The sequence below is a fragment of the Lithobates pipiens genome, unplaced genomic scaffold (assembly GCF_037356315.1).
Source record: "Lithobates pipiens isolate NorthernLeopardFrog02 unplaced genomic scaffold, aLitPip1_a1.2 Scaffold_13, whole genome shotgun sequence".
Classification (NCBI taxonomy): domain Eukaryota; kingdom Metazoa; phylum Chordata; class Amphibia; order Anura; family Ranidae; genus Lithobates; species Lithobates pipiens.
In genome coordinates, this window is record NW_027507718.1 from 54,341,595 (window position 1) to 54,356,247 (window position 14,653).

Sequence of the window (14,653 nt, forward strand, 5' to 3'; positions counted from 1 at the left end):
CTTTTTTTTCGTTTTTTATTTAATAAATTTGCAAAGATTTCAAACAAACTTCTTGGAGTATTGTTTGTTGAATTTTGAGGAAAATAAGGAATTTAAAGAGGAAGTAAACTCTCCCACGCGGATGCTTCTTTTCATTTAGTCCATTATAATAAGTAATTATCAAAGTATAGCCACTGTAATCCAGCCCAAATTGCATATTACTTACTGTTTAAAGAAACTTTAAAAAACTTGTTTCCAGGGGTTAGGCAGCACTATCTTAAGTATTGTTTTCTGAGTCCACAGTGGAGTGTATTTCCGCCCTTACATTGAGCACTTCCTGTACTGTTAACAAAGCCTCCTTCTCAATCCAACATTTCTATGGCAACCCTGCTTCCCTGTTCACAGCTGAGTTACTTTAATTCATAGTATTTACTTGTGCTGATTACCTAGTGTTTGCCTGTGCGAGTCCTATCAGCTTCAGCTGTACTGCTGTCCCATTCCCTGTTTTACACTGTATGTACTGTAAATCAGGGGAGATCTGGGCATGCTCAGTGATGTTTTTCTAAAGAAAAAAAGGATTACAACAATACTAAGCAAGTAAGGAAATATCTACAAGCAGTGTTCATTAGGGATTTTTATGCTGATTTACATGGGACAAAGTTGTGGGGGAGGGTTGACAACCCTATTTTGGAATAAGGCTATAACAAAAAATGTGGAAAAAGTGAATCACTGATTACTTTATGGATGCACTGTATAAAAACACACAGACACACAGTATATAAACAGCGATCTGTAGCGAGTTCGAACATTAATGCCCTGTACACATGACCAGTTTTCCCATCGGAATAAACTCTGAAGGTTTTTCAGATTGAATTCCGCTGAAACTGTCTTGCGTACACGCGATCACATCAAAGTCCGACCGTCAAGAATGCGGTGACGTACAACACGTATGACGGGACTAGAAAAAGGAAGTTCAATAGCCAATAGCTTCCGTCTCATACTTGCTTTAGAGCACGTGCCATTTTTGGTCCGTCGGAACAGCATACCAACGAGTGATTTTGCCAATAGGAATTGGTTCCGTCTGAAATATTTAGAACATGTTTTATTTCTAGGTCCGTCAGAATTTGACGTAAAAAGTCCAATGGGGCATACATACGATCGGAATATACAATGAAAAGCTCCCCGTCTGGCTTTTTCGGACATTCCGCTCGTGTGTATGCGGCAATACAGGATGCCCACTGCTTCTTTGCCTCCAGACATAGGCCAGGACATTGCAAGGGAATGAAAAGCTAAAAAGAACTGGACACTGACATTAGATTAGTCCCTTCAGAGATGTTTGCTACCTGTGGCCTGGTAGACACAAGTAGACTTAAGCCTTATACACACGATCGGATTTTAGACAGGGTATTGAGTGATGACAGTCTGTTTGCCTAAAATCCGACTGTTAGTATGCGCCATCAGAAAATTGTTGTCCAACTTTCCACCAAACGTTGGATGGCAAGCTAGTAAATTTTTCGGCAGACAACGGTCTGTTGTCAGATTTTTCGTATCTTGTGTACACCAGACCGTCACATAACAGTTGAAAGTACAAACACGCATGCTCAGAATCAATGCTCAAACACAGTATTAGCAGAAGGTGCGCAAAGGGTGGTGCTCAAGAGCTGAAATTCCTCATAGTATGTCACTACATTCAGGTTTGTTGGCCGACAATTGTGTACAGTTTGTATGCAAGATAAGTTCCTTGCACACGCCCTTCGAACAAAAGTCTGGCGCTTTGTTGGCCAACAAGCGGATTGTGTGTACCAGGCTTTAGTGCAAAAGTCATGGAGCCTGTCAGAATAATGGAGTTATTGCCAAAAGGGATCTATAGTCTGGTATAGGGGTAAAGAAATAAAAGAGCAGCTTTTGACATTCAATCCCCTTGTAGCAATGGCAAATAGGTATGTATGGGCTAAAGCTTTTTTGGCCACACTACTCTTTTGGGTCACAGGAGTGCACCTTTGCTCTGTGACCCAGAATTGGCTAACGGCAGGTTAAAGTCCGCTGTCGGCTGACATCACAGAGCTGGTCCAGGCTCTGGAAGGATACAAAACGTTGTGATCCACCCATATGCCTCACTGGCAACTGACTTAGCCACTCACTACACTGCTGAGAGGCTGAACCAGACACTCTCGCCCTCTCCACAGACCCACATTGAATGGGCAGAGTAGAAAGCGGTGACTGTCAGTCACCGCTCTCTGCTCAGAGGACTGAGAAATTTGCCAACAGTCACGTAAACTCTAAGTCTTAGAGCCAGCGTGCAACACCAGCAGCGTCACAGCGTTGCTGCAGCCAAAGAGGTATGAATTTTAAAAAAAAATTCTTACTCCCAGAAAAGTAATGCTCCCCCCCCCCCCCCCCCTCACAAAAGCATAGGGACATTAATGCTACAGCTTTTTGGAAGTACAATATAGACGGAAATGCAAACGGTAATGCAAATTTCCTCTCACCTTCTTCTTTCGGCCTCGCCTGCTTTTAAAAGGTGAATTCGTTGGTCCATCCTGAAAAGGAGTCAAACAATATGCTTCATTACATATTGTCATAATTTGGTGTTCTGGCAGTAATTCAGTTTGAGCATACAATACAGAAAATCATGAATAAAGTTATAATAAATGTGTGGTGCAAAATTCATAAAAAAATTTCAGGGAACTACCTCTTCCCATGGAGATAGTAGATTTTGCTAAAATCATTGAAACAGACCTTAGGTAATCATCTCATTGTTACTATTTCTCATCAATGCATATATTACCTTTGACAACCACAGTGTGCCAAATTGCAATCTGCATATAAATTACAGTCCCAGTGATGTTTGCTTTTAAATTGTGCACTGGAGTAACTCAGCGACTTAAAATATCTAATTAGACAACAAGTACTAAAAGGTTATGCTCATCTGATTGGTTACAGCAACAGGTTTATTTTAAAATGGTAATATGCTATACACTATGATAAATTGTAGAAATAGAAAAGCACGGTCTATAAACACACTGAGAAAGCACTGATTGGTTAGATTTCTAACCTAAACAAATTATAAAGGCCTAGAAAAAAAAGATCAAAAACAGTACCAAGTACAACTTAAATGGAACGGATGGAATTTTCTTAGTATTCCTAAGCAAGATCAATGAAGGAACAAGAGCAAAACCAAAAACCACACTAAGACATCCAAAGCAAATCATTTTATTCATTTAGGAAGAGACAAGGTTGGCAATTTCGCATTTGGTAAAAACTCACTTCACTGCCAAGTTGGTCACTACTGTCCTCCTTTGAAGTATTAAGATCTTTTTCTGGTGACCCGAGACCACTGGAGGAGTCAGAATGTTTGCTTGAAGACTAATTTTAAAAATAGAGCAATGTTAATAAAAAATGAATCAGATAATAGAAAACAAACAATGTGATGACAACAAAACCATTATTATTTTTAAATACTATTGGCCTCATCAGAAAATGTAAAATGATTTGTAATTCTGCCCAGAAAATCTTGAGAACTGCATAATATGCCAAAAAGCACATCAAGATCTTCTACTGCAACAAGCAAAGCTTGATCAAGAATACCCTTCTAGTTTTCAGAACAATTTGGTATCAGAGGCACACCCTCTGCTCACATCTCTGTACACACACACACACACACACACTGCAGGAGAACCCAAACTGCCTTAGACCTTTTTCTGATGGGCGGACGCCATCAGCAGAGCAGGGAATCTGTCCACTTATCCCAGCTGAGTGGGCAGATGACAGGTTAGTGTCCACACTGCTTATGCAAGGCAGACACAGCCCACTTTGTGGAGTCAGATGAGAACTGTCCGTTTCCATTCGATCGACAGATGCGGAAGGGATCCCTCTGTTTTTGGCAGATAGGATCGCATGTCAGCAGGTGTCAATGGACTCTGCTGCATAGAGGGCATGGGATGGTCCAAACAAGCCCACATAAACTGAGGAAAGGGGCCATCAAGCCCATTACCCTGCCTCTCCTGGGCTGAACCCTGCTGCGAGGAAGTTTACAGGTGGTCAATATTAAAACCATTCAGGCATTTACTGAATTTCTATTTAAATGCTTTAATTCATAACTGTATTACTTGTCAGAAATTCTGATTTTTTTTTTGATAATGAGCTGGCTAACAGTGTGGGGAGGGAATCTGTCAGGTTTTGCTGCCCGACATCAGTGACAGATTTCTTTACTACAAATTGTGTCTATAGGTCAAGTTGTATAGGAATTTTGCTTGCCAGGGCATAAGCAAAAAACACCACACACAGCCAGAAGGCCTAAACTTATGGATTACAAACCTATTACAGATTTGCATCTGTTAAAGAGGAAGTAAACCCTGATGAGTTTACTTCCTCTTTCATTCCCTGCAAAGGCAAAGCATAATGGTCTACTATGCATCGCATAGTAGCCCATTATGTGTCACTTACCTGACACAGGAGCCAGCGAAGTCGCCGCTGTCCCCTGTAGTCCGCCGGATCCATCTTGTTGGTGGGGTCTCGCAGCTCCGCCGCTGTCATCCGGCGAAGCCGCGATGACGTCACTCCCGCGCATGCGCACGGGAGCCGACACACGCGGCAGCTCCGTCACTGAGAATACCGCGCTCATTGCGTCGCTGTCTACGGCGCATGAGCCGTAGACAGCGGTGCCCGTTTTCGGGCAAATATCTCCTAAACCATATAGGTTTAGGAGATATTGCTTGGACCTACAGGTAAGCCTTAATCTAGGCTTACCTGTAGGTCAAAGTAGTTTGTAAAGGTTTACAACCACTTTAACATATTGAAAGAGTAGGGTGCAAAACTCGGTCATAGCCAACGAGTGCAATCATATGCAATCAGCATACATTCCTTTGTATTGCTTTACCATGTTAACAGAGTTAGACCCACCTTTGATGTTACAATCTTCCGTTTTTTTTGAGGAGACTGATCCTCTGGTTCTTCTAAACTTTCCTGTGCATCTTCTTCACCCCCTTCAACAGAATCAGCAAGAGACAAGATATTCTAGAAAGAAAGATATAATAATAATTCTACTGCTGGATATAGAGGAAAAACTATTCGTTTATACAGTATGTGAAGTTTTGGTTAACTGATAAGTTTCCAGTGTCTACATGACACGTTCGCTGTTTTGGAAGAATGGTATTTAACAGTGAAGGACTAGCAGAGCTGAGTGATCATATTATTTGAATCAAAACAAGAACCAACCATTTTGGGTGGAGGGGCCCTTAAAAGCATAATGAAAATGTGTGAGTTTGGCTTATGACAACTAAAAATCTAAACATTAAATAAAAATGTCACAGAGCTAGGCATTTCCAACAACTGTAAGGCTCCAGTCACACCTAGGTGATTTGAATTGCAGGCGGAATCATCGTGGATTCTGCCCGCGATTCAAAAATCACAGCAAAACACAGGATGCGTTTACAATGCCTTTACTTCTTAAATGGCACATCCAATTGCTGTGCGTAGTGTCAGCTAGATTCACTGTGCAGACACTGTCAAATTTGGTTCTAAATGTCCCTTAATTGAACCACTTCAGCCCCGGAAGGATCTAGCCCCTTCTTAACCAGAGCACTTTTTGCAAATCAGCACTGCGTCGCTTTAACTGACAATTGCGTGGTCGTGCAATGTTGTACCCAAACAAAATTGACGTTCTCTTTTCCCACAAATAGAGCTTTCTTTTGGGGGTATTTGATCACCTCTGTAGTTTTTATTTTTTTCCTCTGTAGTTTAATTTTGATTATATTTACCAAAGATATGTAGCAGTATAATTTATTTTTTTTTTTTACAGAATTTTATGTATTTGATTTATAGCGCAAAAAATAAAAACCCCATCGGTAATTAAATACCACCAAAAGAAAACTATTTGTGTGAAAAAAAGGACAAAAATGTAATATGGTTACAGTGTTGCATGACTGAGTAATTGTCAAAGCGTGAGCACCGAAAGTTGAAAATTGGTCTGGTTAGGAAGGGGGTTTAAGTGCCCAGTGGTCAAGTGTTTAATAAATGCACATGATTTTGCAAATAAAAAAAAAATATATATATATATATATATATATATATATATATATATATATATATATATATATATATATATATATATATTAGGATTTTTTGTACTCACAGTAAAATCCTTTTCTCTGCAATTCACCGACCGACACAGCTCCCCTCTAACTAAATGGGTTGTATAGCCTGCAATTAGGAGAAACTAGGCAAAATTGTTACACAATACACAGAACTCTAATCCCGCCCCAGGGGGGCGGACCCCATGCCATCAACCCTTCCCACTGCTCCTAGCAGCTTCAGTACATCAACAAGCAGTATAACGTAGAAAAAAAAAAAGGAGGGGTGAGTGCTGTGTGTCGGTGAATTACAGAGAAAAGGATTTTCAAAAAATCCTATTTTCTCTTATATTCACCGACCGACGCAGCTCCTCTGAACTAAATGGGGCATCCCTAAGCAGTGCCAAACGAGGGGTGGGAAAAACAGCATAAAAACTTCATCCACCATGACAAGTGGGAACTAGTGAAACTAAACCCACAAAAACAGCAGCGTGTGGAAACCACCACTATATAACCGGGTATCCTCAACAGGAGTGATCCCCAAGACCGCAACATTGCGGAAGTAATGCAATAGTGCATTAACCAAAAAATAGAACTGCGTTTTTTTTTTTTCGAAAAACCAGGAAAAAAATTATTCAATTGCAACTACACGGCCGCCTGCAAAAAACTTTGCGGCCAAAACAGGCATCAGCCGATGCACTGATGTCTACCCTGTAGAACTTGGTAAACGTATGGACAGACAACCAGGTCGCCGCCTTACACACCTGAGCGACAGACGGTGTCGGAAGGCCCAAGACGTTCAGATTGGTCTTGTAGAGTGGGCCGTGACTGGAAAGGGAGGCACCTGCCCCTTCAGGGCGTAGGCTTGGACTACAATCTGTCTGAGCCACCTGGAAATGGTGGCCGACGAGACCGCCATGCCCATCTTACAACCAGCCACCGAAACAAACAGTGAGTCTGACTTCCGAATGAAAGTTGTGGCAGAAAAGTACACCTTCAGAGCCCTAACCACATCCAGAGTGTGAAGAGCCACCTCCTTGGGGTGCTTCAGCTTAGGAAACAACGATGGTAATACGATGGTAATACAATGTCCTCATTGATATGAAAGGCCGAGACCACCTTAGGAAGAAAGGACGGTTGCGGACGCAACACCACCTTACCCCTGTGGATGACCAGATAAGGCCACTTGCAGGACCAGGCCGCCAGTTCCGAAACCCTCCTGGCCGATGTGATGACCACCAGAAAGACCACCTTCTGTGAAAGGGTCAGCAGAGGAATCTCCCTGATATTCTCAAACGGCGGCTTCTGAAGCCCCAACACCAGGCTCAAATCCCACGGAGGTAACGGAGGATGCACCGGAGGGACTACATGTCGCACCCCCTGCACAAAGGTACTCACTAATGAGTGAGACGCCAGGGGTCTTTGGAAAAAAAAAAAAAAAAAAGACAGCCAGAGCTGAAATCTGCCCCTTGATGGTGCTCAACGCCAACCTCTGGTCTACACCTTGCTGAAGAAACAGCAGGATCCTGGATATAGAGAAGGAGCGCGGATGCCACCCTTCCTCCTCACACATTGAGATGTAGGCCTTCCAAGTACGATGGTATATCTTCCTCAGCATAGTTGGAATCACTGAGTCAAACAGACCCCTGTTCCTCAATACCTGGCTTTCAATAGTCAGGCCGTTAAAGCCAGTGATGGTAAAGCAGGGTGAAGGATTGGACCTCAAGATAGGAGGTCCTCTCTCAGCGGCAGTCACCAGGGAGCGTCTGTCACCAGGTACACCAGGTCTGCATACCAGGCCCCCTAAGGCCAATCTGGGGCAACCAGGATTACTGGAATCCCCTCTGCGAAGCAGACGTGGCAACAGTTTCAGTGGAGAAAAGGCGTAGATCAGCTGGTACTGATCCCACGGAGCCACCAGCGCGTCTGCCCACGGATCTCTTGTCCTGGACACGAATCTCGGCACCTTCCGATTGACCCGGGAGGCCAATAGATCCACATCTGGTGTGCCCCATTTCAGGCACAGCCGCTGAAAATCTCCGGACGCAATGCTCATTCTCCTGGATCCAGCATCTGACGACTCAGATAGTCCACCTGCCAATTTTCCACCCCCAGGATGTAAATGGCCGACAGGGCCGGAACGTGTCGCTCTGCCCACCAAAGTATGTGAGCGACCTCCCGAGCAGCGGCTGAACTTCTTGTTCCCCCTTGGCGATTTATGTATGCCACAGCCGTGGCGTTGTCCGACTGTATCCTGGTCGGACGCCCTCAAAGACACGCCAGCCATGTGTGGAGACACAGCCTGAACACTCTCAATTCGAGCAGATTGATAGGCAACTTGGATTCCTCCGTCGACCAGAGGCCCTGAGCCGACTGGATCCCCATCACTCCACCCAAGCCGGACAGACTGGTGTGTGTGGTGACCACCGTCATTATCAGAGGAAGGAATGATTTTCCAGCCTGAATCAATCATCGGGGACCTCAACCACCAGATCAGGGAGTCCCTGACTGGCTGGCTCACCTGGATCTGCCGATCCAGGGACAACGGAGATTTGTCCCATTTCGTCAAGATCTCCTTTTGCAGGACTCTGGTGTGGAACTGGGCATAAGGTACTGCCTCGAAGGCAGCCACCATGAGCCCCAGCACCCGCATGTAAAAACGGAGTGATGACCACTTGTGGTTCAACAGTAGTTTGATCGCAGATCAGAGTGAGGTATTTGTCTGAGGGGAGAAAGGCCCTTGCTTCCCTGGAGTCCAATAGTAACCCCGGGTACTCCAGACGCTGAGTCGGTACCACCACCAACTTCTTTAGGTTCAACAGCCACCCAAATGCTTGCAGGGTCTGCAAGGCGATCGCCACATCCTCCTCTAACTCTGAGGCGGAAGAAGCTCTCAGGAGGAGATAGTCTAGGTAACCCAGGATCGCGATCCCGCGTCTCAACAACGCCAACACTGGAGCCAGTACTTTGGTAAAGACTCGGGGGGCTTATGCCAGGCCAAAGGGAAGAGCCACAAACTGTTAATGGGCTTCCCCGACTGCCAAATGCAGAAACTTTTGATGTCGAAGGCATATGGGTATGTGCAATTAGGCATCCTGAATGTCCAAGGACGCCAGGAAGTCCCCTTGATGAAGTGCAGCGACTATTGAGCGAACTGATTCCATTCTGAACCTCTGCACTTTTACAAAATGATTGAGGGCTTTTAAGTCCAAGATTGGATGGACCCCTTCCTTCTTGGGAACCACAAACAGATTAGAACCCCTGGAAGCGTTCCGATTCCAGAACTGGTATGATCACCCCCTGAAAAAGCCGTTTTTGAGCAGAAAAGGAGGGCCCTTGCCTGCGGTGTGGATTCTTAGCCTTCCTGGCCTGTGGGAGTAGTGTACTCTTACCACCCGTGGCATTTTTAATAATGTCATCCAACGAGGCTCCAAAGAGCTGGTCGCCAAGGAAGGGAAGATCCGTCAGGGCTTTCTTGGATGCCTGGTCAGCGGACCAGAATCTCAGCCAAATAAGGCGCCTCAGCACCACAGCTCACACTGAGGCCCTGGATAACAGAGGGAGAGTATCCAGGGCGGCGTCACAAATGTACTTAAGGCCATGCACTAGTTGGTTTGCCAACTCCACGCAGACAGGGGAGGCATTCTGCTCTCCCAACTCGCGGTGCAAAAGTTTTGCCCACTCAGTAAGTGTCTGCGACACCAGTGCAGGTGCCAGTACAGGTCGCACGGCTGACCCCACAACCGTAAACAAGGAACGAGCCACTGCTTTGGCCTTCTTGTCCGTGGGATCCTTGAATGCAGGAGTCCCTTCAACCGGGATTGTGGTTACTTTATTTAACCTGAATACTGGGGGGTCCACACGACCGGAGGGGGGGGGGGTCCACACGACCAGAGAGAGGAGGGGGGGGGGTCCACACGACCAGAGAGAGGAGGGGGGGGGGGTCCACACGACCAGAGAGAGGAGGGGGGGGGGGTCCACACGACCAGAGAGAGGAGGGGGGGGTCCACACGACCAGAGAGAGGAAGGGGGCGGGGTCCACACGACCGGGGGGTCCACACGAACAGAGAGAGGGAGGGGGCGGGGTCCACACGACCAGAGAGAGGGAGGGGGCGGGGTCCACACGACCAGAGAGAGGGAGGGGGCGGGGTCCACACGACCAGAGAGAGGGAGGGGGCGGGGTCCACACGACCAGAGAGAGGGAGGGGGCGGGGTCCACACGACCAGAGAGAGGGAGGGGGCGGGGTCCACACGACCAGAGAGAGGGAGGGGGCGGGGTCCACACGACCAGAGAGAGGGAGGGGGCGGGGTCCACACGACCAGAGAGAGGGAGGGGGCGGGGTCCACACGACCAGAGAGAGGGAGGGGGCGGGGTCCACACGACCAGAGAGAGGGAGGGGGCGGGGTCCACACGACCAGAGAGAGGGAGGGGGCGGGGTCCACACGACCAGAGAGAGGGAGGGGGCGGGGTCCACACGACCAGAGAGAGGGAGGGGGCGGGGTCCACACGACCGGAGAGAGGGAGGGGGCGGGGTCCACACGACCGGAGGGAGGGGGCGGGGTCCACACGACCGGAGGGAGGGGGCGGGGTCCACACGACCGGAGGGAGGGGGCGGGGTCCACACGACCGGAGGGAGGGGGCGGGGTCCACACGACCGGAGGGAGGGGGCGGGGTCCACACGACCGGAGGGGGCGGGGTCCACGACCGGAGCCGACTACTCTGAGAAGAGACTTTCCCCAAAGGGGTAACGCACCGTCAAATTTTTGGGGACCGAAAAGGTCCGTTGCGGGCGACCCCATTCCCTGTAGATGAATTTCTCAAAATAAGTCAAATACGGGAACACCTTAGGCGAACGTGCTGTCTTGTGGGACCTAAAAGGGACCGGTACATCAGCAGAGGAATCCGCTGGCTCCTGAATCTTCAGGGTATCACGCACAGCTGTGAAGTGCTCCAACAAGCGCCTTGTCGCTCCCGGACCCGGCTTAGCGCTAGACTCACCCACCCTGGAGCATTCTGTGAATGCCAACAGTGCCTGTACTCCCTAGGAGGTTCCCAGATGCAGAGAGGAGAAAAAAAAAACTGTTAGCAGCAGCTCTAACAGCAGTGCAACGGTCTGCAGAACAGCTTCAGCGTTCCACACAGAGCCATCCAGTGTCCCTCACACACAGGGAATACATGAAGTGACAAGAGAAAGCACGCTACAAGCTGTCACAAGAGGCCAGCGGTGAAGAAAGCATTTTGGCTTTCACAAAATGGCTGCCAATGCTATCCATAGGAATCTCAGGGAAAATGGCTGCTGAAGCTCCCCAGGGGAATCTATAGCTTTCCCAAATCCAAGATGGCCGCCGGAACGGCACCATGAGGTGAAAAGCAGCAAAAAAATAAAAACAAACAAACTGCCTGCTGACACAGACATCCTCCACAAAAACTGCCTTTTTTGGACCCCCAGACCTGGACTGAACAGCAACCGCACAGAGCTCCACAGGTGAGAAACAGCGACACACACAGCGCATGCAGACACCCCCTCATAGGGGGGTAGGAGGGGTGATAGGGATTTGGGAGAGAAGATAAGGAGGTGAGGTGGCCCCCGAATCGACCCCCCAGGGAATGCCCAGCCGCTCCCCCCACCGAAGCAGGGAGAGCCGTACTTACCAGTCCTGAAGAGCTGGGAGACATTCCGTAGTAGCCAACTCCTGCGCAGTTTCAGGAAAGGTTACTGGCCCAGTATACTGTGATCCAGACATCAGTAGCCCGGTCATATGTATACCCCGGAGCACTGAAGCTCACCGACCACCTCTGGAGCATGAGGTATGTCATGGCCTCCCGAGCCGTAGCTGCGGCCTGCTCACGCTCGATGGCCGGACTGGGGAGACTACAAGGATTTCCTTAACCAGCCTGTCACCCAGCCGGCAGTTGATGGAAGATCTCAGGATCTCTCATCTTGCGCAAAAAGCAGCAAACCTGCAGTAAAAACATGGACCGAGAGGCCCGCAGGGTTTCCTAGGTCACTCTTGCTAGGCAAAATAAAAAAACTGAAGCTGAAGCTGCTAGGAGCAGTGGGAAGGGTTGATAGCACTGGGTCCACCCCCTGGGGCGGGATTAAAGTTCGGTGTATTGTGTAACAATTTTGCCTAGTTTCTCCTAATGGCACTATACAACCCATTTAGTTACAGAGAGAGGAGCTGTGTCGGTCGGTGAATATAAGAGAAATATATTTTTTCAAGATGGTAGCCTGCAAAGCATTGCATCCACAATACGTGGATTGTGCGTGCAATGCCAGACTCCTGCAGACAGCTGTCTGTCCATACCTACGGGCTGAAGTACAGGAGAATCCATGAACTATGAGGGTGCTTACCGGAACCCTTGCAGTTCTTTGAAAACTACAATCAGTTTGCTGAAGTGGCAACTCTGAATGAATGACGCGACTTTGGTATCACCAGCCTAAGAATCACAAGTGAACATTTGGAATGAAATAGAAAAGCATACCCAGAACTCCGAAGGAGCAATTTACTTTAATCACAAGAGTCCAAGATCTTTAAAAAAAAAAAAAAAAAAAAAAACTGTGTCCTCCATTGCCTTTCATCTCATAGGCTTTTTAAAGGGCTACCAGGTAGAGTATACGCCCTTTCTTTAGAATCTATGAACTCTTCCAAACTAACCCTCTTGAACATTTTCACTTACTGTATATCTATTCTTTATCCTAACATCAATCCGGTTTTAAAATTATATCTAGACAAGAGGCAGAATCGGATATATAGATTGACTATTCACCGACACAAGACTTGAAAGACAACAGTCAAAATTTGACTATTACCGAGGGCCCAATAAGTCATTGATGGTGTGGCAAATATTTGGCACATTGAAAATTGATTTAGGCCCCTTTCATATTGGTGTGCCTAAAAACACAGTATGAGTTTAGCAAAAACACAGATCGCATTTTTAATGTGCTTTCAAAGCATTGTTTTCTGGATTTCCGACTCCTAACATGCAATTGTAAAAAAAAAAAAAAAAAATGGACAAGTGACTCAAACCAAAAACGGGGGAGGTGTGTTTTTTTTTAGAAACAGGTTACCAAAAAATGTAGCATGCAGGACATTCAAAAAGCACTACAACCACAGCAATCGAAGAGTTCCACAGGATTTAAAAAGGAAAATACTTTTACAGCTTTGTTTTAATACGGCAAAAGTGCATCAGTGTGAAAGGGGCATTAAGGAACGCACCATACCGTTAGGGCTTGAAAGGTAAGACGTGAGAACTGTACCAATTGTTAAAGAAAATCTCTCAGGTTAAAATGTTGCACAAAAGTCACACAATCTGCACCAAATCGTTCAGAAATGTGTGCAGCAATATTTAGCATGTCAAGCATGCCAAGAGTATGATGGTGCAAGATGGTCAAGATTATGCTTTATAAGCCAAAAACATATATGTTTATTTGAACTGCAATGCACCAACATCAGATGTAACATGCGGCAACTTGCATTCCTTCATAACCACCCCAAAATCTTCAAATTGCAGTTTGAAAACAGGATTTATATAGATGCAGTAAAGCATGAATTCCCCCTTATACAGTGGTAATTATGCTTTGGCATGTCCCCATGATGGTGGAGCGACCTCCAACTGTTAGATGGCACCACTTATAATCATTCACGCCCTTTCATTTCTGTCCCACCACTGATTCACTGGGCTCTTGTGATCTGTCCACACCCCAGGATGACACCATACATAATTGGCTCTCCCAGGGTGGAAGAGGTATTTAGGGAGGCCTCACCAGCATCAATTTTACTGAAGCCTCACAGAGCACATGTTTTGAGCATTCTTTACCTAGTGAGTGCATTATCTATATTGGGGGGGGGGGTTCCCACTATAGTTATTCAAACCTAAGAGCCCTTTACAAGTACTATAGGCCAATGAGAAAAGATTCAGTTAAAGGGGTAATAAACCAAAAACATATTGCAGCTTACAAATCCTTAGATGTGGAGGGTTTAATGGAGAGCTGACAGGAGCCACTGGTGAGATAAATAGATAATAATAATAATGTCCAGTTAAACGTTTGTAAGTTTTAGTCCATTTTTCTTTCTGGATTTAGACCTGTGTTAAAGGTTCTGGATCCAGAAAGATGGTCTCTTCTGCTCAGGAGAGCAGAAGTGACTATTATAATGACAGAAAGGGAGAGAGAGCAGCACCGATCTAAACGTAATAAGTTAGTTTAAGGCTGCTTTCACACCGAGTCGCTTTACAGGCACTATAGCGCTAAAAATACTAGGGCTGCAACTAACGATTATTTTCATAATCGATTAATCTAAACAATCGGCCAACTAATCGATTAAAAGGTTAATAACCTTAAAAAAAATAAAAGGCGTGGTGTATAATTTAGTTACTATGTCAAGTTTAAAAAAAAAAGGCACTTTATTCTTAAATGTCTCTATGCAATGGTAAATATAACCAACGATATGGTTAGGGAGCAAAATATCGAACCCCACTATGAGAATAACAGACAGAAGAGGTATACTGTATATACTATTAGAGGAGAGATCTACAGTATATCTCTAATAATATATACAGTATATACTATTAGAGGGTGAATCTGGTAAATATCAGACTC

The 14,653-nt window shown here is 46.1% G+C and overlaps 1 protein-coding gene across 2 annotated transcripts in view; it reads right to left on the reverse strand.

Moving 5' to 3' along the window:
• The window catches only part of PSIP1 (PC4 and SRSF1 interacting protein 1), a 148,781-nt gene that overhangs the window by 80,227 nt on the left and 53,901 nt on the right, over window positions 1-14,653 (reverse strand). For both annotated transcript variants that reach the window (XM_077475125.1, XM_077475126.1), the window contains 3 exons: window positions 4,882-4,995; window positions 3,247-3,345; window positions 2,469-2,519 (listed from right to left, as the gene is read on the reverse strand). In XM_077475125.1, the coding sequence (XP_077331251.1) occupies window positions 2,469-2,519; window positions 3,247-3,345; window positions 4,882-4,995 (264 nt within the window). The remainder of the gene's footprint in view (window positions 1-2,468; window positions 2,520-3,246; window positions 3,346-4,881; window positions 4,996-14,653) is intronic.